This window comes from Bos taurus, chromosome 18 (genome assembly GCF_002263795.3).
Source record: "Bos taurus isolate L1 Dominette 01449 registration number 42190680 breed Hereford chromosome 18, ARS-UCD2.0, whole genome shotgun sequence".
In the NCBI taxonomy this organism is placed as follows: Eukaryota; Metazoa; Chordata; class Mammalia; order Artiodactyla; family Bovidae; genus Bos; species Bos taurus.
In genome coordinates this window covers 60,271,978-60,296,911 of record NC_037345.1, presented here as the reverse complement: position 1 = coordinate 60,296,911, position 24,934 = coordinate 60,271,978, and the positions used below count along the sequence as shown (strand labels likewise).

Below are 24,934 nucleotides of genomic sequence, written 5' to 3'. Positions count from 1 at the left end.
GAATCAGTCCGTTGTCACATGTCCAGTTCTCACTGTTGCTCCTTGACATGCATACAGACTTCTCAGCAGACAGGTAAGGTAGTCTGGTGTTCCCATCTCTTTAAGAATTTTCCACAGTTTCTTCTGATCCACACAATCAAAGGCTGTGGTGTAGTCAATAAAGCAGATGTATTTGTTTTTCCAGAACTCTCTTGCTTTTTATATGATCCAAGGGATGTTGGCAATTTGATCTCTGATTCCTCTGCCATTTCTAAATCCAGCTTGAACATCTGGAAGCTCTCGGTTCACGTACTGTTAAAGCCTCGCTTGGAGAATTTTGAGCCTTTGCTATTGTTTGAAATGAGGGAAATTGTGTAGTAGTTTGAGCGTTGTTTGACATTGCCTTTCTTTGTGATTGGAATGAAAACTGACCTTTTCCCATCCTGAGGCCACTGCTGAGTTTTCCAAATTTGCTGGCTTATCGAGTATAGAACTTTAGCATTATCATCTTTTAGGAGTTGAAATAGGTCAGCTGGAGTTCCATCAGCTTTGTTGGTCGTCATGCCTTCTAAGGCTGACTTGACTTTAGATGCCGGGATGTCTGTTACTAGGTGAGTGATCACACCATCGTGGTTATCTCGGTCATTAAGATCTTTTTTGTATCCTTATTCCATGTATTCTTGCCAGCTTCTCTTAATATCTTCTACTTCTTTTAGGCTCATCCCGTTTCTGTCCTTTATTGTTCCCCTCTTTGCATGAAATATTCCTGGTACCTCTAATTTTCTTAAAGAGATCTCTAGTCTTTACCATCCTATTGATTTCCTTCCCATTTAGGTCTCCACAGAGCAATGAGTAGAGTTCCCTCTTTCAATCATAGTTTTAAAGTCTCTCTTCTTATTTAATTTTTTAAAACTAGTACTTTATTGAGTTTGTCTTATTTGTATTCAGCTTCCTCGGACACTGTCTTATGTGTCCTCAGTTTCCGACTAGTTCTCTATCACTATCATTTATGATTCTTAGACTGAAAGATCTAATAGAACATTCTCAGAAACATGTGTGGCAAGAAGTGGATTTAAGAATTACTAGGCACCTAGGATTTGTGAAAGTGCTTGGTGTCTCCACTTAAGATGACTAAAAGCAGAAGTAACCATTAGATTGCCTGTCACCTCTTAACTCAGTGGTCCTTGGAGGTTTTTATCTTGTTTCTTCCCCTATAATGTATTTATTTGCCATCTCATATTGTCCTGCGTTCTGTTTGTGGTCTTTGTTTTGAAGGGTGCAGCCACCTAGTTAATCTTCCTTCTGTTATCTGCACCTTGGTGGGTGAGGTTGGTCCAGAGGTTTGTGCCCTTATCCTCTCTTGATTTGTGTTCTGATTGCTGTTAACTGTGACCAGAGCCTGCCCTGGATATTCAGGGCTGTTTCCCCCTTGTTCTGTGGTGGTTACTGCCCTGTCTTTGGTGGTGCCTGCTCCCTGCATGGTGGAATAGAGCCCCCAGATCTGAGTCTTTGCTGTGATTCTGATCTGTGGTGCGAGGCAGGTGGGATTGGAGCACACTCACTGGGAGAGAGGTCACTGAGTATTACTGCTCTCGGAATGTTCACCTCAGGGTGTGCTCTGGTGTCCTCTCTCATGCGTCCTGCAAGCTCTCATGTTATGTAGTGTTGGCACTGCTCTTGTCCCCCCCTTAACCATGGGCATGATGGCACATGGCCCTGGTGTCTCTCAGCTGTTGTTTTCATAAGGTCACCAGCATAGACTCAGTGAAGTCAGGTCCTGGGATTGCATTCAGCATGGAGCTGGACCCGCTGTGGTGCTACGGAGCAGCTCAGGCTCTGTCCTGGCCTAGCCCCCTTGGGTAGGAGCCCACAAAGTCTACAGCTACTAAAGCTACACCTGCCATGAATGAGAGAGCCCTTGGTTGTAGGTTCAGATGCTCTGTACGGACTGAGGTTACAAAGCTGGGTGTAAGACCGTGGCTTTTGTTGCTGCAAGGAGAGTTTTCAGCTTTTCTTCTTTATTGCTGGCATTCACCTGTGCTTTCTGCTCCATCTGTGCGTGTGGCCAACTCACAGGTGTCTTCTCCTGAGGCTGCCCCAGAACTCAGGATTCTGCTGATTGTGGAGGAGGTTGATGGGGGAGGCCATGGCGGGGGGCTCAAAAGACCCCAGGCTGGGTAGAGTTCTTCCTAGTCCTTGGCTAGCAGGGGCAGGCACAAGGGACAAGGGATGCAGCGGGCTCATTCCCTGGGCATCACTTAACAAGGACACTCTCTCTGTGGTGGTTCATGCTTCCTCCACAAGCATGCCGTTTATAGACCTCCTCCTTCACTCCCGTCCCCTCAGGATGTCTCCTCACAGCAAACCGCAGTCCTCAGCCTGGCTCTGCTCTCCAAACCCCACATTTCAGCACCCAGCACTTGTCTGCATTGCTGGACATGCCTCTAAGGCTGGGTGGGCAGGGCTGGGGTCAGTACCCTGTGTGCAGGTCTCACTCTGTCCTGCTGCCACACACTGTTTGCCATGTTCTCTTCCCACAGAGAATGAGGCTGTCCTTCTATCCAAACTGAGCTGCCCGAGTGAGGGGCTTCCTCGGATATGGAGATCTCCTCACTTTCATCTCCCCGCAGGGTTGCAGGCCCCAACCCACTACCTCTCTTCTTTTTCCTTCTTCTTTCTTTTGTCCTACCCTGCAGAGCAGGAATCTTTCTTGTCCTTTCAGATTTCCAAGGGCCTCTGCTAGTGTTTAGCTGGGCTCTCTGGGAATTGTTCCATTTCTCATTCATTTGTGGAGAGAGAGATGAGCTCCACATCTGCCTAAGCCTCTGGCATCTTGATCCTTCCATCTCTATTTTATTTTTAAACTAGCTGTGATCATCAATTTTCTCTAAATCTTTAAAGATATTCACTGAGAATAGCAGGTAAAATTACTTGTTATTTGGTATCTTTCAGCTATGTCTCCACAAGACACCCAGGATTTGAGGACAAAGAATCCAGCTTTAGAAGATGTATTCCCAAAAGCAAACCTAGGAATATATCAAACATTTCACCTCAGAAACTTAAATTTAATGACAGATTGGGAATTTACCAGGGTATATGAAAGACAGAGAGGATGTTTATATGGACATAAAGAAATGGAGACAGTTACACATAATGCTACATTACTGCAAAAAGAAATGAGCAACGTGAGTCAAATTGGGAAAAACAGCAACTTCAATCTTCAATATCTGCCGAGAAGTGTAAGTGTTTAACAAAAGATTTCCATCCTTTTATGAAACATACGTGTTCTCTAAAAGAAAACGTGGAAAATCTGGAAGGTAATCTAGTCTCTACTGCAAATACTCATTCAGACAATTCTGAACATAGGCTTCGAGTAAATATACATTCAAGCATGTCTGAACACCTACAATTTAACAATGAGTGTGAAAACTCACAATCTAAGCAATTTGAGGGATCCATGAGCAGGGGATCATTATTCTTCCCCCAACAGATATCTTCTATCCATTCCAAGATGTATAATGTTGATGATAATGGAAGAGATGCAATCCAACCATCATTGTTCAATACATATTGTGATATGGTTAATACACAACAACTTTCCATGTATAATAAAATGAGTCAGACCTTAAGTAAGAGCCCCAGCTCCAATAATTACAAGAGTATTTATGGCGGACTGAGAAGATATTCAGGCAGTGAAGCTAGGTACACAGTTGAAGGAGACTCAAACCTTAAGAAACCTCAGGGACCTGAATCTTCAAACAAGGATTCTAAAAGTAATAAATGTAGAAATACCTTTGATCAAATGTCAGGTTTTTCTCTAGATAAGAGTACTTGTACTGGAGAGAGGACTTGTGGTCAATATGGTAAGGTTTCTAATCACTGTTCAGAACTTACTCAACAGGACGCTGTTCAGAATCCACAGGAAGAAAACAAGTGTAAGATATGTGAGAAAGTGTTTAGTAAGTCATCCAATCTAAGTAGACATAGGAGAATTCATACAGGAAGGAAACCTTTCAAATGTACAGAATGTTGCACAGCATTTAACTGTCACTCACTTCTTACTCAACATCAGCGAATTCATGCTGGAGAGAAACCTTATATATGTAAAGATTGTAACAAAGCCTTTCGTCGTTCCTCATTCCTTACTCAACATCAGCGAATTCACACTGGAGAGAAACCTTATAAATGTACAGTATGTGGCAAAGCCTTTACATACAACTCAAGCCTTATTAAACATCAGCGAATTCATGCTGGAGAGAAACCTTATAAATGTACAGAATGTAGCAAAGCCTTTACTTACAATTCACTTCTTATTCAACATCAGCAAATTCATACAGGAGAGAAACCTTATAAATGTACAGAATGTGGCAAAGCCTTTACTTACAACTCAAGGCTTATTGAACATCAGCAAATTCATGCTGGAGAGAAACCTTATAAATGTACAGAATGTAGCAAAGCCTTTATTTACAACTCACTTCTTATTAAGCATCGGCGAATTCATAGTGGAGAGAAACCTTATAAATGTACAGAATGTAGCAAAGCCTTTACTTACAACTCAAGCCTTATTCAACATCGGCGAATTCATACTGGAGAGAAACCTTATAAATGTACAGAATGTAGCAAAGCCTTTATTTACAACTCACTTCTTATTCAACATCGGCGAATTCATACTGGAGAGAAACCTTATAAATGTACAGAATGTAGCAAAGCCTTTACTTACAACTCAAGCCTTATTCAACATCGGCGAATTCATAGTGGAGAGAAACCTCATAAATGTACAGAATGTAGCAAAGCCTTTACTTACAACTCACTTCTTATTCAACATCGGCGAATTCATACTGGAGAGAAACCTTATAAATGTACAGAATGTAGCAAAGCCTTTACTTGCAACTCAGCCCTTATTGAACATCAGCAAATTCATACTGGAGAGAAACCTTATAAATGTACAGAATGTAGCAAAGCCTTTACTTACAACTCACGCCTTACTGAACATCAGCGAATTCATACTGGAGAGAAACCTTATAAATGTACAGAATGTAGCAAAGCCTTTACTTGCAACTCAGACCGTATTGAACATCAGCGAATTCATACTGGAGAGAAACTTTATATATGTAAAGAATGTAACAAAGCCTTTCGTCGTTCCTCATTTCTTACTCGACATCAGCTAATTCATACTGGAGAGAAACCTTATAAATGTACAGAATGTAGCAAAGCCTTTATCTGTTACTCAGATCTAACCCATCATCAGCGAATCCATACTGGAGAGAAGCCTTATATGTGTAAAGAATGTAACAAAGCCTTTCATCATTTCTCAGTTCTTTCTCAGCATCATCGAATCCATACTGGGGAGAAACCATACAAATGTAAAGAATGTGGCAAAGCCTTTATTAGGAGTTCGGCCTTTACTCAACATCACCAAATTCATACCGGGGATAGACGTTATAAATGTACAGAATGTGGCAAGGCCTTTATTACACGTTATAATCTTACTGAACATTGGCACATGCATACTGGAGAGAGACCATATAAATGTACTGAATGTGGCAAAGCCTTTAGTCGGAGTGGTCATCTCACTATACATCTGAGAACACACACTGGAAAGAAACTCTAGTAATGGAACAAGTGATGGAAGAGATTTGCCCTAAACATGCATCAGAAAACACAAGAGTTTATATAAGAAACCAATGGAAATGATGTAACCAATATGTAGAAAAGTATTTAATCAAAAGTTAAATGGAGATAAATATCAGAGATTGCATAATAGAAGGCATTTCATCAATCTTGTTCTCAGAAGTTTCTCTGAAGTACAATGACTGTAGGGAGTACTCCATAGTTAAAACACATAGAAAATGGACATATTAGCAAGAATCGTGAGATGAAGGTTGATGGTTAGAAAGTTACAATTCGTAGCAATGTATGTATGAAAGCAAAAGTAAAGTCGCTCAGTCGTGTCCAACTTTGCAACCCCATAGACTGTAGCCTACCAGGCTCCTGTGTCTATGGGATTTTCCAGGCAATAGTACTGGAGTGGATTGCTATCTGTATGCTTGTTTAGAATGACGTGATTTTAGATTCTTTTATGTGAATGTAATTCAACACTCAATACATACTAAGCTTTCTACTATGATTGGAAACGTAGTTTTTTTAATGGTTTATTTAAGATTAGCCTTTTTATATTGTGTTGCAACCATTTCTATCTATCCTCCATTAGAAGATGAAGGATACCATAATGTAAAATGAACAATGACCATCTAAACGGAGGTGTTTGGCATTGATGTGAAATATCTGGAAGTTGCCATGATGTAAGTGATCATTTAATCTTCCATGTATTAAAGTAAGATAGAAGTTGGTTTAAAAGTTTCAATAGTAATATCCTTGATTTGTAAGAAAAACACAATGAGAGTTCACTGCAATATTGATGTATCTTTATCATAGCAACACAAGTCATGAGTATTACTTGACAATGTTGAAATGAAGACAGCTTCTGTGATAACCCACAAACGTATTAGAAAGTCTTCCTGGAAGAGGCGTGAAATTAGTGTATACCATGCTTCCTAAGTGCTTCCTAGGCTTTGTCTGGTAAGCTGTAAAAGTCACAAATCTCATATCCTTATATCAAAAAATGAGTATTGTTGACAATTTCCCTAAACTGGTCCATGCTGTTGCTGCCTCAGCATATGTCTGGGCAGCAGGCAGCATGTGGTTTCTTGAACTCACAAAAGCCAGTCCTGTGAGCACCTGCTTTAGATGACCACCTTCCTTGCGATCAACAGTCTTGCTGACCCCAGGGTCTACTTTACATGCCCCCGTTCAATGACACCCTCACAGTGCTCACCGGATTTGTTGTTTTGGCTTGAATGGATTAATTCACACTCACCCTAGCGAGCCCAGAGCACCTCACCCAGCATAACTTCTACAGGCTAAACTGTAAGAACTGGTGTTTTCTCTGGCTGATGCTAGCTTTGAGCTCTCAGAAATTTCTGCCCGAAATCCTCCCCTACAGAGAGGTCTTAGGTGTGGTGAGTGTGAGGCTTTGAGCTCAGGACTCCTGAACGTTGGTTTGGGAGAAGAAACATCAGGAAAAAAATGGGATTTGCTGAGGACTCCATTAACGGCCACACTGTAGACCTGCAGATTGATAACTTCTTGGAGTGTTGACCTGACCACCAGGGATTGTATTCATTGAAATGGTTCAGAAAGAATCTTTAGCCAAATGGTTTCCATCTGGTTTCCCATCAGGATCACATGACCAGTGTCAGGAACTGACCTCACTGATGCCCTCCCAACAGTTCTATGTTGGTCCTGTGGGAGCATCACTGTGGTGTCTAGGAAGTGCTCCAGGGGATTCTAAGCAGAGGCCCGGATTAAGGAAGTGCCTCCTGATCCATCTGTGAGAGCTGAGCCCTGGCTTCGTCCATGGAGAGGCAACAGGGTTGGTCTAGCTGGATTTGGACAGGGAAAGTCAGTCAGCTCATGCCGAGGTCCAGCCCCGGCTGATCCAGGGAGTTCGAAGGGGAGATGGCTTTGGTATTCAGGATACAACAGCTTTAATTAAATATTAATGAGAGATGTAAAGAGTAATAGAATGAGAATAGCTCAGCAGGAATATTCAGTGGAGAAAAGAGGCTGAGTAGCTTGGTTTACGCGGGAAACCAATAAAACTTCAAGACAAGAAGTTTGCACCACTTATGTAGGCCACAGGCATCCTTCCGTCCTCCCAAAGGAGAGGATACACTAAGGCCTCCCTGGTCAGATCTTAGAAGCCCAGGCAAAATTAGTAAACATGGCGGGCTCCGCGCTCCAGATGGAAACTCAGCCAGAGTTTGAGAGAGAGACATGGGGAGACCAGTCTTTCAAGTAACTGATCCCATTCTTTATTTTCCAGGGTCTGTTTTTATACACTGAGATGTTACACAAAAGTCACGTGGGGACAGCAGTCCTGACTTTTATTAAAGCCAGGTGCTTCATACAGATGTATACAGAGGTCTTAGGGGTGTTACATCATCTTCTGGCCAGGGGGCCTGCTGACAATTTATGACCCTCTCCTTGTGACAGCAGTCAGTCAACACTTATTTCTCCAGGGGTGATTTTTCTTACAGATGCCACCCAAATAAAGTTACATTCCTATAGGGTGAGAGTGTAGTGGGTTTTAATTAAGGAAAGAATTTACTTAGCCTAAGGTCTAATGTGATTAATATAAAAGGTTAATACTTATTTCTTCTATATATTCATTAATGTGTGTAAGGGCAGGGGATGTGGAGACTTAGCAGTAAACATTGGCTCAACAAATGAAAAACCCTTCACCAATACAATTTCTAATCAGCCCACTATACTTATACTAATAGTTTTCTAACTTCTCTAAAGAACCTGTTTTTAGAAGGTTTAAAGCATCTCATGCCTCTCACGGTTGGGAGGCTGTGAGCAATCACATGCGGCCAGACAAGCCTGTCAGGCAGGCTAAAGAACCTTCAGAGAAGTTTGTAGGTTGAAACACTCCTATCACGCCCAGGAATTATTATTAACTGGAGCTCTAAGTTAACTCCTCCGAAAGAGGTGGTGGGGGACAGCCCCCCTTAAAGTCAGAGGTGTAGGTGAGAGCACAAAGTAGTAAAGTAGGCAGACTCTGGTTTTGGGGGTAGATGCTCTAGAATTTCCAGAGGGACTCCTGAGGCTCGATCCCACCTTTGCGTTTGTCAAGCCTCCTTCCTCATGACCTTTGCCATGGGTGGATGTCCTCACACCGGCTTCCGGCATCAGCTCACATTATCTGTGTGAGGGGAGTGTTAGGAGCTCTCTATGGGGAGAGAACAATCCAGAAATAAGTTCACAGGCTGGTCTCCAGGTAGGAATTGATTGTTCCCAAATCTCTCCTGAGACAGAGGACAGGAGAGGTCGGTCTTCTCAGCTTTCCAAGGCCCTTCTGTCTGTAGGAGCATTGGTTGCAGGTTAAAGAGCTGTTGTGATGCCCTCAATGGTATTTTCTCAAGCCGCAGATGTGCATTTGCAGCGTAACATCCCCAGAGAAGACAGAGCAGGAGGAAGAAGAGGAGGAAATGGCAACTTCTCAGGTAAATATCCTGTCCTGGGTCTGGGGCTGCATCTGCTTTTCCTCCTGAAATGCCCAAATGAGAATCTGCAAGCCTTTAGCTTTCTGCTCCTAGTTTTTCTTCCCGGGTATCTCATCACCTTATTTCGTCCCATTTCTTCTTATCATAGTGAAGACCAGCCCGTTAGACTTCCTTGTGTCCCAGAGCCTTTGCTCCATTGTCTGCATCCTTGCTTTCTATGGAACATGATGAATTCTCAACGTGAATCAGCGACTTTCAACTGTTGAAACTATTCTTTTTGTGAGAGATCAGCATAGGGAGTCACTCCTATTCTCACTCCCACTGGGATGTGGTTTGGTGTTGGGATTTTAGGGACGTTCGGAAATGCAGTGATGACTTAGCACCTGGGTGCAATATAGATATTTAAAACAGAGTTTGAAAATGCCATTATACATAGAACCAACTCTCTTCTGTCCATGGGATTTTCCAGGCAAGAATTTTGCAGTGGGTTCCCATTTCCTCATCCCAGGGATTCTTTCCACCCCGAGACTGAAGCCACATCTCCAGCATTGGTAGGCAGATTCTTTACCACTGAGCCAGCTGGGAAGCCCAGTGACTCAACTCAGAGGTTCACAGTTTTTCCGAAAATTTTCAGAAATAAAAAGCAAGCTAGGAGATGCTGTCCTTTGCATTGCTGAGTCTTACTACTTAAATGCATTATTAGGATACTAAACAGGGGAAGTATATGTGAAATGAAATTTGCATAAAATTGACAGTTTTAAATGTTAGATTCAAGTTATAATTTATTTCATTGTTAATTCCAGAATGCCCAGGCAGTGATTGTGCATCTTTCATGTGATTCATTTACACCGTGACATCTGATGCCCACTGGTTCTGGAGACATCACTGACATCATGAGACTATGAAGTTCATACTTCCCTCTCTCTTTAAACAAGGTTGTGGAAAAAAGGAAGAAGGAATGTGTGGAAATGCTCATAGTTAATGGAGAAAATTCCCATCTTCTTGGTTCCTCTTTGCTTCTGAGAATGAACACTCATTGTGTTAATTATAGATAGTGGGTTTTCGGGGTAGGCGAATTGATCACTCAAGCCCAAGTGTGATGTTTCCAGAGCACTCCAGGCTCAAATCACAGACAGTCTTCTTACCACCTGTTTGTATATTTTTAAATATTTACAGCAATCATAATGGAGCTAATCTGTTTTCCACTGTGTTGAAAGATAAAGCTCAACACAAATGATACAGTTTTTCAAGAAAGAAAAGCTTCAGAACCAATAGTCGTAATTTATCTTATACTGCTGTGTATGTTTCCACCGTAAATGAATCTAAAATGTACAAAGAATATCATCCACAAGTACATGTATATATATTAACCCTTTAAAAATGATCTTGATTTTATTGACATGAAGAGCTTTAATATTCTTAGTAAGTATAATCTCATTTTAATGTATCCCTGTGTGCAGAAAAATGTTGAAATTATTTGATGATTTTTTTTCTTGTTTTGGTATTCTCCCAAGTTATATAAAGTTCTTTTGAAAAATACACTAATTTATTTGTTTGCCCCGGTTGTGTCTTAGTTGTAGCACGCAGGATCTTGGAGCCATGTGGGAGATTTTGTTGACACTGGAAAACTTTAGCTGTGCGGTGTGGAATCTATTTCTCTAAGTAGGTATTGAACCCATCCCCCTGCCTTGGGAGCTGAGGTCTTAGTCATGGACTGTCAGGGAATGTTTCACAGTAGGAGTCCTGTGTGCCCTTTCCTATCTCTCTTGAGCCCTCTGTTCCTTTTCAGTTCCTCTCAGGAGGAGAGGAGTGACAAGCCACTCCCAGGACTGATATAATAGAGATGGGATGCTTACAGAGGATTTCCTTCATTAGCTTTTCCATTTGGTGAAAGGGATTATTTAAGACCCTCTTTTGATATGGATCCTGGAGATGGCAATGGCAACCCACTCCAGTATTCTTGCCTGGAGAATCCCATGGACTGAGGAGCCTACTGTGTTACAGTCGACAGAGTCACAAAGAGTGGGAAAGGACGGAGTGACTTCACTTTCACTTTCACTTTGATATGGATAGAAAGTGATCACATCAGATCAGATAGGATCAGTTGCTCAGTCGTGTCCGACTCTTTGCGACTCCATGAATTGCAGCACACCAAGCCTCCTTGTTCATCACCAACTCCCAGGCTTCAATGAGACTCACGTCCATCGAGTCAGCGATGCCATCCAGCCATCTCATCCTCTGTCATCCCCTTCTCCTCCTGCCCCCAATCCGTCCCAGCATCAGAGTCTTTTCCAATGAGTCAACTCTTCGCATGAGGTGGCCAAAGTACTGGAGTTTCAGCTTTAGCATCATTCCTTCCAAAGAAATCCCAGGGCTGATCTCCTTCAGAATGGACTGGTTGGATCTCCTTGCAGTCCAAGGGACTCTCAAGAGTCTGCTCCAACACCACAGTTCAAAAGCATCAATTCTTCGGGTCTCAGCCTTCTTTGTAGTCCAACTCTCACATCCATGCATGACCACAGGAAAAACCATAGCCTTGACTAGACGGACCTTTGTTGGCAAAGTAATGTCTCTGCTTTTGAATATGCTATCTAGGTTGGTCATAACTTTCCTTCCAAGGAGTAAGTGTCTTTTAATTTCATGGCTGCAGTCACCATCTGTAGTGATTTTGGAGCCCCCCAAAATAAAGTCTGACTCTGTTTCCACTGTTTCCCCATCTATTTCCCATGAAGTGGTGGGACCGGATGACATGATCTTCGTTTTCTGAATGTTGAGCTTTAAGCCAACTTTTTCACTCTCCGCTTTCACTTTCATCAAGAGGCTTTTGAGTTCTTCTTCACTTTCTCCCATAAGGGTGGTGTCATCTGCATATCTGAGGTTATTGATATTTCTCCCGGCAATCTTGATTCCAGCTTCTGTTTCTTCCTGCCCAGCGTTTCTCATGATGTACTCTGCATATAAGATAAATAAACAGGGTGACAATATACAGCCTTGACGTACTCCTTTTCCTATTTGGAACCAGTATGTTGTTCCATGTCCAGTTCTAACTGTTGCTTCCTGACCTGCATATACATTTCTCAAGAGGCAGATCAGGTGGTCTGGTATTCCCATCTCTTCAAGAATTTTCCACAGTTTATTGTGATCCACACAGTCAAAGGCTTTGGCACAGTCAATAAAGCAGAAATAGATGTTTTTCTGGAACTCTCTTGCTTTTTCCATGATCCAGTGGATGTTGGCAATTTGATCTCTGGTTCCTCTGCCTTTTCTAAAACCAGCTTGAACATCTGGAAGTTCACGGTTCACATATTGCTGAAGCCTGGCTTGGAGAATTTTGAGCATTCGTTTACTAGCGTGTGAGATGAGTGCAATTGTGCGGTAGTTTGAGCATTCTTTGGCATTGCCTTTCTTTGGGATTGGAATGAAAACTGACCTTTTCCAGTCTTGTGGCCACTGCTGAGTTTTCCAAATGTGCTGGCATATTGAGTGCAGCACTTTCACAGCATCATCTTTCAGGATTTGGAATAGCTCAACTGGAATTCCATCACCTCCACTAGCTTTGTGCGTAGCGATGCTTTCTAAGGCCCACTTGACTTCACATTCCATGATGTCTGGCTCTAGGTCAGTGATCACACCATCATGATTATCTGGGTCGTGAAGATCTTTTTTTGTACCGTTCTTCTGTGTATTCTTGCCATCTCTTCTTAATATCTTTTGCTTCTGTTAGGTCCATACCATTTCTGTCCTTTATCGAGCTCATCTTCGCATGAAATATTCCTTTGGTATCTCTGATTTTCTTGAAGAAATCTCTAGTCTTTCCCATTCTGTTGTTTTCCTCTCCTTTCTTTGCATTGATCACTGAAGAAGGCTTTCTCATCTCTTCTTGCTATTCTTTGGAACTCTGCGTTCAAATGCCTATATCTTTCCTTTTCTCCTTTGCTTTTCGCTTCTCTTCTTTTCACAGCTATTTGTAAGGCCTCCCCAGACAGCCATTTTGCTTTTTGCATTTCTTTTCCATGGGGATGGTCTTGATCCCTGTCTCCTGTACAATGTCCCGAACCTCATTCCATAGTTCATCAGGCACTCTATCTATCAGATCTAGGCCCTTAAATCTATTTCTCACTTCCACTGTATAATCATAAGGGATTTGATTTAGGTCATACCTGAATGGTCTAGTGGTTTTCCCTACTTTCTTCAATTTAAGTCTGAATTTGGCAATACGGAGTTCATGGTCTGAGCCACAGTCAGCCCCTGGGCTTGTTTTTGCTGACTGTATAGAGCTTCTCCATCTTTGGCTGCAAAGAATATAATCAATCTGATTTCGGTGTTGACCATCTGGTGATGTCCATGTATACAGTCTTCTCTTGTGTTGTTGGAAGAGGCTGTTTGTTATGACCAGTGCATTTTCTTGGCAAAACTCTATTAGTCTTTGCCCTGCTTCATTCTGTATTCCAAGGCCAAATTTGCCTGTTACTCCAGTTGTTTCTTGACTTCCTACTTTTGCATTCCAGTCCCCTATAATTAAAAAGACATCTTTTTTGTGTGTTAGTTCTGAAAGGTCTTGTAGGTCTTCATAGAACCGTTCAACTTCAGCTTCTTCAGCGTTACTGGTTGGGGCATAGACTTGGATTACTGTGATATTGAATGTTTTGCTTTGGAAACGAATAGAGATCATTCTGTCGTTTTTGAGTTTGCATCCAAGTACTGCATTTCGGACTCTTGTTGACCATGATGGCCACTCCATTTCTTCTGAGGGATTCCTGCCCACAGTAGTAGATATAATGGTCATCTGCGTTAAATTCACCCATTCCAGTCCATTTCAGTTCACTGATTCCTAGAATGTCGACATTCACTCTTGCCATCTCTTGTTTGACCACTTCGAATTTGCCTTGATTCATGGACCTGACATTCCAGGTTCCTAGGCAATATTGCTCTTTACAGCATTGGACCTTGCTTCTATCACCAGTCACATCCACAGCTGGGTATTCTTTTTGCTTTGGCTCCATCCCTTCATTCTTTCTGGAGTTATTTCTCCACTGATCTCCAGTAGCATATTGGGCACCTACTGACCTGGGGAGTTTCTCTTTCAGTATCCTATCATTTTGCCTTTTCATACTGTTCATGGGCTTCTCAAGGCAGGAACACTGAAGTGGTTTGCCATTCCCTTCTCCAGTAGACCGCAATCTGTCAAATCTCTCCACCGTGACCCGCCCATCTTGGGTTGCCCCACGGGCATGGCTTAGTTTCATTGAGTTAGACAAGGCTGTCGTCCTAGTGTGATTATATTGACTAGTTTTCTGTGAGTATGGTTTCAGTGTGTTTGCCCTCTGATGACCTCTTGCAACACCTACCGTCTTAGTTGGGTTTCTCTTACCTTGGGCGTGGGTATCTCTTCACGGCTGTTCCAGCAAAGCGCAGCCATTGCTCCTTACCTTGGACGAGGGGTATCTCCTCACCGCCACCCTTCCTGACCTTCAATGTGGGATAGCTCCTAAAAGCCTCTTGATGAAATTCAAAGAGGAGAGTGAAAAAGTTGGCTTAAAACTCAGCATTCAGAAAACTAAGATCATGGCATCTGGTCTCATCACTTCGTGGGAAATAGATGGAGAAACAGTGGAAACAGTGTCAGACTTTATTTTGGGGGCTCCAAAATCACTGCAGATGGTGACTGCGGCCATGAAATTAAAAGACGCTTACTCCTTGGAAGGAAAGTTATGACCAACCTAGATAGCATATCCAAAAGCAGAGATATTACTTTGCCAACAAAAGTCCGTCTAGTCAAGGCTATGGTTTTTCCAGTGGTCATGTATGGATGTAAGAGTTGGACTCTGAAGAAAGCTGAGCCCCGAAGAATTGATGCTTTTGAACTGTGGTGTTGGAGAAGACTCTTGAGAGTTCCTTGGACTGCAAGGAGGTCCAACCAGTCCATCCTAAAGGAGATCAGTCCTGGGTGTTCACTGGAAGGACTGATGCTAAAGCTGAAACTCCAATACTTTGGCCACCTCATGCGAAGAGTTGACTCATTGGAAAAAACCCTGATGCTGGGAGGGATTGGGGGCAGGAGGAGAAGGGGATGACAGAGGATGCGATGGCTGGATGGCATCACTCGATGGACATGAGTTTGCGTTAACTGCGGGAGTTGGTGATGGACAGGGAGGCCTGGTGTGCTGTGATTCACGGGGTCGCAAAGAGCTAGGGGACACGACTAGCGACTGAACTGAACTGAACTGAATTTTGATATGGATTGCCTTTTGGCCTTATGGCCTCTATTGCTCTGTTTCCCTGGTAACTTGTAAAGTCTGGTCTTTTGATCTTTACCTGAAGAAGCTACGTTGTAATACAGTATAAATACTCACACGGAATTCAATAAAGCACCCTTGTACCACCAGACTTGGGTCCCCATGTCCTTCTTTCTTTCTCTCTCTTTCTGGCTGATTCCCTGAAGCGCAGAGGCCTGCTCTGTAACCCAGGGAATATTAGCCTCTTTCCTTCTTTTACTTTCTTATCATCAACTCCGGACCACCAGGTTCCGTTCCACTAAAGTACCCCAACGATGGACCACCACAAAAGTCCCTCTAAAACTTCTACAAACTTTCATTAGTGTTGTCTCTGTGTATTTGTGTTTTATTAGTTCAATTCTAGGTCACACAAACTGAAGCAAAATTCAAGCTCTGCCATTTAATGAATGTTTGACAAAATATTTGCAAAAAGGTAGAACTGCAATGTTGATTTTATATTATTTATGTGGTGCATTCAACAGTAAAAAATTGTTAGAAAGACATAGAATATATACTAAATAAGTCAAACGGTTGTAGCTGCCCTGGGTACTATTCTATCAGACCTCTCAAATGTGCAAAACACTTACAATTCAATGTTTAAGTATGAATCTTTACTATTCTATTTCTTTGCAGCTCATGTAGTTCAAAATGGCTATTTAAGGAGCAGTTTTCTTCACATTACTAGTTACAATAAGCTTGTTAAAAATGTGGAGCATTGGCCCCACTCCAAAACTCTTGAATCAGAGTATGCTTTTTTTAAATGTCTCCTGTTTTCTTGATAGACAATTTATCCTGTTTCACAGGCTTATGACACTCAAAAATTAATATGCCAATGTTGATCCGATCATTTTATAATTTCTCTTCCAGATCACAATAGTTTGTGTAATGCTTTGTGGATCATATCTCATCCTCTTTTCGTGGGGTCGAAATGTGGTGGAAAATATTACTGTGTAAAAATGTTATTATTCTGTACCATCAGCCACACCACTAATCACAACCAGGTCTCTGAACTTGCTGTTTTCATCTTGGGTCACATGAGGAAGTCTTCCCATGGCCACATGGCATCTTTCCTTTGTATTTCAGGGACAGCTGACATTCTGGGATGTGGCCATAGATTTTGCTCAAGAGGAGTGGGAATGCTGGACCTCGGTCAGCAGGAATTGTACAGGGACGTGATGGTAGAGAAATATAGGAACCTATCCTCCTTGGGTAAGGATGACTTCCTTCCAGAATCGCTTATCTACCATCAGGGTTTTGCTTCTTTTGTTCTAGACGGTCTCCTGAAATCTTTTTCTTCTTCCAATAATTTCAGGTCCTTGCTTTCTAGGGGGAAATGAGTATTTGTGATATTTGAAAGACAATTTTCACGAGTCATTATTATTCTAAACTACTGCTTCCTTGATGTAATCTGTTGCCTTCATTCTTTTTGTTTGTTTGTTTACTTTTTAATTGAAGGATAATTGCTTTACAGAATTTTGTTCTTTTCTGTCAAACCTCAACATGAAACAGCCATAGGTATACATGTATCCCCTCCCTTTTGAATATCCCTCGCATCTCCCTCCCCATCCCACTCCCTGTGCTGTTTGAGTCTCCTGACACGCACAGCAAATTCCCTTTGGATATCTATTTTTACATGTGGTAATGTAAGTTTCCATGTTACTCTCTCCATACATCTCACCCTCTCCTCCCCTCTCCCCATTTCCATAAGTCTATTATCTATGTCCGTTTCTCCAATGCTGTCCTGCAAGTAAATTCTTCAGTACTGTTTTTTTCTAAATTCCATATATATGTGTTAGTATATGATATTTCTATTTCTCTTTCTGTCTTACTTCACTCTGTATAGTAGGCTCGAGGTTCATCCACCTCGTTAGAACTGACTCAAATACGTTCCCCTTTATGGCTGAGTAATATTCCATTGTGTACTATGTACCACTGCTTCTTCTGCCTTCATTCTTGTTGTTTGTTATTCAGTGGCTAAGTTGTATGGAACTCTTGGATCCCATGGAATGCAGCAAGCCAGGCTTCCCTATCCTTCGTCAACGCCTGGAGTTTCCTCAAATTCATCTCCACTGAGTCAACAAAGCTGTTCAACCATCTCACCCTCTGTCACTCCCTTCTCCTTTTGCTTTCAATCTTTCTCAGCATCAGGATCTTGCCAATGAGTTGGTTCAGCACACACAGAGACCAAAGTATTGCGGCTTCAGCCTCAGCGTCAGTCCTTCCTATGAATATTCAGGATTGATTTCCTTATGGTTGACTGGTTTCAGCTTCTTGAGTCCAAACGACTCTTAAGAGCCTTTTCCCACACCACAATTTGAGCTATCAGTTCTTTGGCGCTCAGCCTTCTTTATCATCCAACTATCACATCCGTATGTGACTACTAGAAAAACCATAGCTTTGACCATTTTGACGTTTGTGTGCAAAGTGATATCCTGCTTTTGAATATGCTGTCTAGATTGGTCATAGCTTTTCTTCCAAGGAGCAACTGTCTTTGAATTTCAGGGCTGAAATCACCATCCGCAGTGATTTTGGAGCCCTCTGTCACTGTTTCTGTGTTGGCATCTATTTGAACTAAGTGATGGGACTACATGCCATGATCTTAGTTTTCTGAATGTTGAGTTTTCTGCCAGCTTCTTTCACTCTCCGTTTCACCCCCATTAAGAGCCTCTTTAGCTCCTTTCCGCTTTCTGCCACTAGAGTGGTATCATGTGCATATCTGATATTTCTCCTGGCAATCCTAATTTCAGGTTCTACTTCATCCAGCATGGCTTTGGCTGGATAATGTACTCTGCATAGAAGTTAAATAACAGGGTGACAATATACAGCTCTGAGGTCCTCCTTCCCTATTTGAAACCAGTCCATTGTTCCGTGTTGGTTCTAACTGTTGCTTCATGACCTGCATACCCTTCATTCTGGACTAGTGGTGATTCTATAAATTCTCTGGCATCAAATAGCGCCAACCTCCTCTTAAAATCAGATTTCCTCTACCTGCTTTAACCTCAGTAGAGCTTGAGTACAATTGCAGAATCTGGATTTTATGCATTTGTATTTTAAAGGTGCTTTCAATAAAGTCTTTGGGGAAATCCTTTTTTTCTTTGTGTGTGTGTGTGGGGGGGGGGGGTGGCTATTTTAACCTTCTACCTTGACTTCTCTTCTTACCTTAACACATACTGGATTGGAAACAGATGAATCACCACCAAAACACATATTCCTTTTTCTGATGAACATGTCTTGTGTTCTCTCAGCTGGATCTGGTCATCTTTCAGGATGAAGTGAAGGATGCCTGGACTGTAAATCAAATGGAGAAAACAGCAATACACCCAGGTACATGTCAGTGGACGGAGCAGATGACTCAGATGAAAGCGATGGAGGATGCAATACTTTGTCATGTGGTTTGGGAAGATCTACTTCAACGGAAATGATTTTGGATTAGCCTTGGTTTATTTCTGTCCCTGTCATAGAGGGTCATCTCTTGACCCCTTCTTGATTCTTTTTATCATTTATGTATTTCTCTGCAGTGATTAATTTTCACATTCACAGTGAGGACAAGAATTCTTGTCTTGGCCTGGGACAAATGGCATGACCTGATGGCTTCTCCACTGAGCCACTGAGGAGGTTTCAGGGAAAACTGTGAGGATTTCTGAGTAACTATATTAAGCCCTTTTAAATCTTAATGTGTGGGTGGAGTCGTGAACAAACTGCCAAACTTCTGGGAATACTGAGGACAGATATTATTTGTTTCTACCCTATAATTTCCAATCCTTGGAAACTACATGTATGATTTAATAAATTTCATCCTCAAATTATTTCTTCACTGCTTAAGACACCTCCCTTAAATGGGCAAATGCAAACCTGAATTTTACTTCAAAATTAGTTTTTTAGATGAACTAACATTAAATATGTTAAGTGTATTTACCCTAGTTCCTCAATGATAAAACACTCTCAAGAGTCTTCTCCAGCACACAATTTGAAAGCCTCAATTATTCAGTGCCCTGCCTTCTCTATGGTCCAAATCTCAAACGACTTGGAAAGACCATAGTTTAGACTAGATGGACTTTTGTTAGCAATTGATGTCTTTGCTTTTTACTACACTAAGTTTGTTATAGCCTTAAAGAGGCAAGCATCTTTTGATTTCATGGCTGCCGTCACCGTTCACAGTGATGTTAAAGCCCAGGAACAGAAAATCTGTCACTGTTTCCACTTTTTCCCTCTATTTCCTATGAAGTGATAGGACTGGATGTCATCATCATAGTTTTTTTAATGATGAGTTTTCAGCCAGCTTTTTCATTCACCTCATTCACCCTCATCAAGAGGCTCTTTAGTTCCTCTTCACTTTCTGCCAGTAGTGTAAAATCATCTGCGTATCTGAGGTTGTTGCTGTTCATCCAGGCCATCTTGACTCTAACACTAAAGAAGCCTTTTCTAAAAGCAGATCTCTGAGCCTGGGTGAAACAAAGGCAGCTATTCAGAAGCCACCAGCTGTTTCCTACTTGGTAACTGCTGAGGAGCTGGGGCTGGTTGGGGCGTGGGGATGGGGGGGTGGGCGGTGGTGTGAGAGGCTGCCATCCGCCATTTTTGTTCAGACTTTGTTTCTTGAATATACTGATTCATAGAGGGTGTGACTTAGTGATCAGTGAGCTCCCTCATCCATTCAGCAGTCAGGGTATGATGGGCTTGTGTCTCTATGTTTGTTGTTGTTCACTCACTCACTCTTGTCCAACTTTTGAGACCCATGGACTGTAACACGCCAGATTTCCCATTCCTTCACCATCTGGAGTTTGCTCAAAATCATCTCCATTGAGATGGCGATGCCATTTAAACCTCTGGTCTTCTGTCGTCCCCTTGGAATTAGGATGTGAACAATGAAGGAAGAAGGATTGTCCCCAGATAGCTAGATGCATATGAAAGAAATGATTTCAATAAGTCCAGATGCTTCCATTTTCCCATACATAGTGAAAGTGAAAGTGAGCTCAGTCGTGTCCGACTGTTTGCGACCCCGTGGACTGCAGCCCACTAGGCTCCTCTGTCCGTGGGATTCTCCAGGCAAGAATACTGGAGTGGGTTGACATTTCCTTCTCCAGGGGATCTTCCTGACCCAGGAATTGAACCCGGGTCTCCTGCATTGCAGGCAGGTGATTTACCAAGTGAGCTATGAGGGAAGCCCCATACATAGACGATCACTAAATCTCTTCATGTGAGAGATGTTTTTCCCTTGCATTAATTGTCACTTTTAATATTCAGATTACCTGCCCCTTGCTGCAAAATTGTATATAGTGTGGCTCCTGTCTTGCCTCCTCAGCTGTCTTGCAGTCACCTGACACTGTGTCTCCTGGGCTCACATTTCCACAAAATAAAACCTAACTCTCAACGTTCAGGCCACGTGTATCTTTTTTTTTTTTAGCCTTTGTTATATCACTTAGTACTTAACACAGATCATTATTTCCTTTGTTGGTCATCAGGTATGCATTTAAGGCATCATTTTCACAGACATTTCTCCATTCCCTTGTGCACTTTTGGACTTCCAAGGTGGCAGTAGGACTAAAGAGTCTAAGTGACAATGCAGGAGGCCTAACAGACCTGGGCGTCATCCCTGGGTCAGGAATATCCCCTGGAGGAGGAAATGACACTCCACTCCAGTATTCTTGCCTGCAAAATCCCATGGAGAGAGGAGCTGGTGGGCTAGAGTCCAAAGGGTCGGAAAGACTCAGACATCACTGAGCGTCTAGGCACACACATTTTTAACCCAATGTTCACTGCTGTCCCTGCTTTATTTCCAAAGAAAGCTGTGAAGGTCAAGAGAAACAAATCAAAATTTTACATGATCTCCTGCTCCTTCTGCCTCTGTAACTCAGCTTGCTCCTTGCAAAGTCTATATCACATAGGTCTCAAAAAGTGGGGACTCACAATACTTGGAACTGGAGCTTATCTCACTCACCCTTGTCCTGCCCTTTGGAATCGCCCTAGCCCCTGCAAACCTGCAAATCATGCCTGTCCATGTATGAAAACTCTGTAACCCCTTTGTTCAGGGCTCAGAGCTTGGAGTGTTAACTCCTCTGGGCCCACCGGTGTAATGAACCTGAGTTCTCCAACTCTCTGAGTGTGATGCTTAGTTTCTCAAGTACTGGTTTCTGCAACATTCCTGGAGACCCCAGCGAGATTCCAACCACACTGGCCCCTTTAGCTGCCGGACTGGTGGCTCAGCCAGGTCAGAGCAGAGGACCCTGAGACAAACAAGGAGGCGTGATACCTGATGGTATTCTCTGTGCTCTTTTGGAACGGTGCTCTAACTCTCTGGATGGCTGAGCCCTGACCAGACTCATTGAAGGGACAGACCAACTCACCAGGAATGGCCACAGGATCAGGTAAAGGCCTGGGGCCAGTCCCAAGTCAGGAGGTCTTAATCCAATGTGTAGAAGAGGAGACTGATCACCTCCTTGGAGCTCCCAGGAAGGGAGCATCAGATAGGGAGACCTGGGGACTCAGGAGAGGGGGGTATTGTGACAACCTCTGAGTGATTGTGTATGCATGATTGCTGATTGAATGCAGTGAAAGTGAGCTTCACAGTCCATGGCCTTCGGAGACTGAGAGGGCCCAAAACCTGGGGTCTGTGATGACCTCATGAGGCTGGAAGGATGTGCCAGCCTCTTGGGGATCTGATCCCTCCCTATGAGGCTGGTCCAGTTTGGGAGTTTGTACCGACCTGTCAATATTAAGAGGAATCTTAAATCTCCCTCAGGAGAGTGGCCAGGTGGAGGAAAAATGAATGTGAATGAGACTCTTGACAAGCGCTCCAGCATTAGGGCTGCCAGATGAGACAAAGGACTTTACCCTCTCTGTACATGAGGAAATCACACTGCACTGGGGGTCCTCACACAAACAGTTGGGCCATGTAGCGCCCAGTCACATACCTGTCCAAACCACTAGATTCAGTGGTCACGGGACGGCCACCATGCCTCCGAGCATTATCTGCCACTGTGATTCTGGCCAGAGAAGCAGATAAGCTTACACTAGGACAAAGTGTAAATGTAAAGGTTCCCCATGCTGTTACTGCCCTGATGAACAGGGAACATAAGTGGCTGGCCAACTCCAGGACGATTCACTATCAAGAACTGCTTTGCAGAAACTCACGGGTCCAGCTCAAGACTGTGTGGACACTGCAACCCACCAATTTTTACCTACAGAAGCAGAAACCCCGATCATAACTGTGAGGAGTTCATAGATGAGATTTACTCGAGCAGGCTGCACCTGATGGGCATTCCCTTCTAGAACCCAGAACTGGAACTGTTCACTGACGGAAGCAGTATCATCCAAGATGGGCAGCACAAAGCAGGCTCTGGCATAACAACAACTGATGAGATAGTGAAGGCTGAGGCCTGCCACAAGGGTGGTCACCACCTCGGGCTAAGCTATGGGCACTCTCCCAGGCACTATGGCACGCCGAAGGGAAAGGAGTCAACATCTATACCGAGGCACATTACGCCTTTGCTTCTTTACCTGTATATGGAGCCATTTATAAAGAAAGGGGACTATTGACAGCAGAGGGAAAGGAGATTTTAAAAAAAAAAAGAAATCTTCAGCTGTTAGAAGCAGTCTGGAAGCCTTCCCAAGTGGCAGTCATCCATTGTAAAGGCCAGCTTTACATCAGCAAGGAATTGATCCAGTCAGCAATGGGAATCGGACAGCGATTAGGCAGCCAAGGAGGTGGCAATCCAACCGAGTCCCACAGTGGGCCCCGAGGCAATCTTTAAGGTTCTCTTCGCACCAGAATTACCTCCATCCCCAAGGTATACCAAGGAAGAAGTTCAGTGGGCGCTAAATGAGGGAAGAATAAAAGGAGGGCTGCTGGAGCTCCCAGATCAAAGACTCTGTCTCCAGCAATACAGAAATCCAGCTGGTAAAACATCATGAGAAAACTCGTTTAGGAAAAACTGTGCTGGAGAGCTTACTGGGCCACTGCTATTTTGTTCCTAAGCTCCCAGCCCTGTGTGTGCAGATCAATGCTACTTGTGTGACTTGTGCACAGAACAACGCCAGGCAAAGACCAAGACCCAACTCAGGGGTGCTCTCTACCATGATGTTAGAGAACTATAGGAAGTATTTGAGGAAATCTTTTTCTAGGCTGTCTTAACATCCTACCATGCATTCTCTTCTCACCTGGATACATATTAGATTGAAAAGTGATGAATCTCTAGCAAAACAAATATTCTGTTCTCTGATTAACAGGTCTTGTGGTTTCTAAGGTGGACCTGGTCACTTTTCTGGAGCAAATGAAGGATCCCAGGAATATAAGCAGAATGGAGACAATGGCCATGTACCCAGGTACGTGTGAATGGATGGAGCCAATGACTCAGGTGAGAGGTCCAAGCATCAGTGAAGAAGTCATTCTTTGTCATGTGTTTTTGGAAGATCTGCTTCATTGGAAATGATTTTGGAGAAGTGTGGATTTATTTCTGTTTCTGTCATAGATGGCTATCACCTGCTGCCTTCTTCCTGTTAAACCATGACGAAATCTTGTCTGGTGATTACCTTTCTCTTTCACAGTGAGAACTAAAATGCTCTTCTTGGCTTGTGACAACCTGCATGAACTGGTTGCTGTTTCATTTCTTGAGAGTCCTAATAAAACTGTGCACATTTCTGAGTAACTATGATGCTCCATTTATCAAATATCAGGTCTTTCTATAAAGATACTCATATTGGAGAGAAGACTTATAATTGTAGTGAATATGGTAAAGTTTCTAATCAGTCTTCAGAACTTATTGAACAGCAGACTATTCCGAATCCACAAAAAGAAAACAAGTGTAAGGAATGTATAAAAGTCTTTACTCACTCATCCAATCTAAGTAGCAATTGGATGATTCATGCAGATCGGAAACATTTCAATTGTACAATTTGGCAAAGCCTTTAGTAACAGTTCACATCTTAGGCACCATCAGTGAATCCATACTGGCCAGAAATCTTATAAACTTATAAATGTAAGGAGTGAGGCAAAGTGTTTATCTATTGCTCAAATCTTAATCGACATCAGCAAATCATACTGGGGAGAAACCTTATAAATGTGCAAAGTGTGGCAAAGCCTTTTATCAGAACTCAAATCTTACTTAACATCAGCGAATTTATACTGGAGAGAAAACTTCTAAATGTAAGGATTGCTTCAAAGCCGTCCACCAGATGTCAAGTTTTTCTCAACATCAGTGAATTCGTAGTGGAGATATACCTTACAAATGTATGGAATGTGGCAAAACCTTTATCCGTTTCTCAAATCTTACTGAACATCAGCGAACTCATACTTGGAAGAAACCTTAGAAACGTACAGAATGTGGCAAAGCCGTTACCAATAGCTCAGGTCTTTCCCAACATCAGAGGATTCATACTGGGGAGAAACCATGCAAATGCAAAGAAGGTGGCAAAGCCTTAGCCAGAGCTCAAATTTTTCTAAATATCAGCAAATTCATACTGGAGAGAAACCTTACAAATGTAAGCAATGTGGCACAGCCTTTAGTCAGAGCAGTGATCTCACTCAACACCTGAGAGCACACACTGGAGACAAGCCCTAGTAATGAAACAAGTGATGGAAGAGGTTTGTCTTAAACATACATCAGAAAGCATGAGAGC

At 42.7% G+C, this 24,934-nt stretch overlaps 1 protein-coding gene and 1 pseudogene across 1 annotated transcript in view; both read left to right on the top strand.

The window, feature by feature from the left end:
- LOC616720 (zinc finger protein 420-like) overlaps positions 1-19,128 on the top strand; it is a 25,775-nt gene extending 6,647 nt beyond the window's left edge. Inside the window, 4 exon segments of the mRNA XM_059877235.1 lie at positions 3,981-5,554; positions 5,557-10,709; positions 16,406-16,531; positions 18,589-19,128. Coding sequence (XP_059733218.1) covers positions 3,981-5,554; positions 5,557-5,673 — 1,691 coding nt within the window. The 3' untranslated portion in view covers positions 5,674-10,709; positions 16,406-16,531; positions 18,589-19,128.
- On the top strand, positions 8,973-24,934 carry LOC112442370 (zinc finger protein 286A-like; annotated as a pseudogene).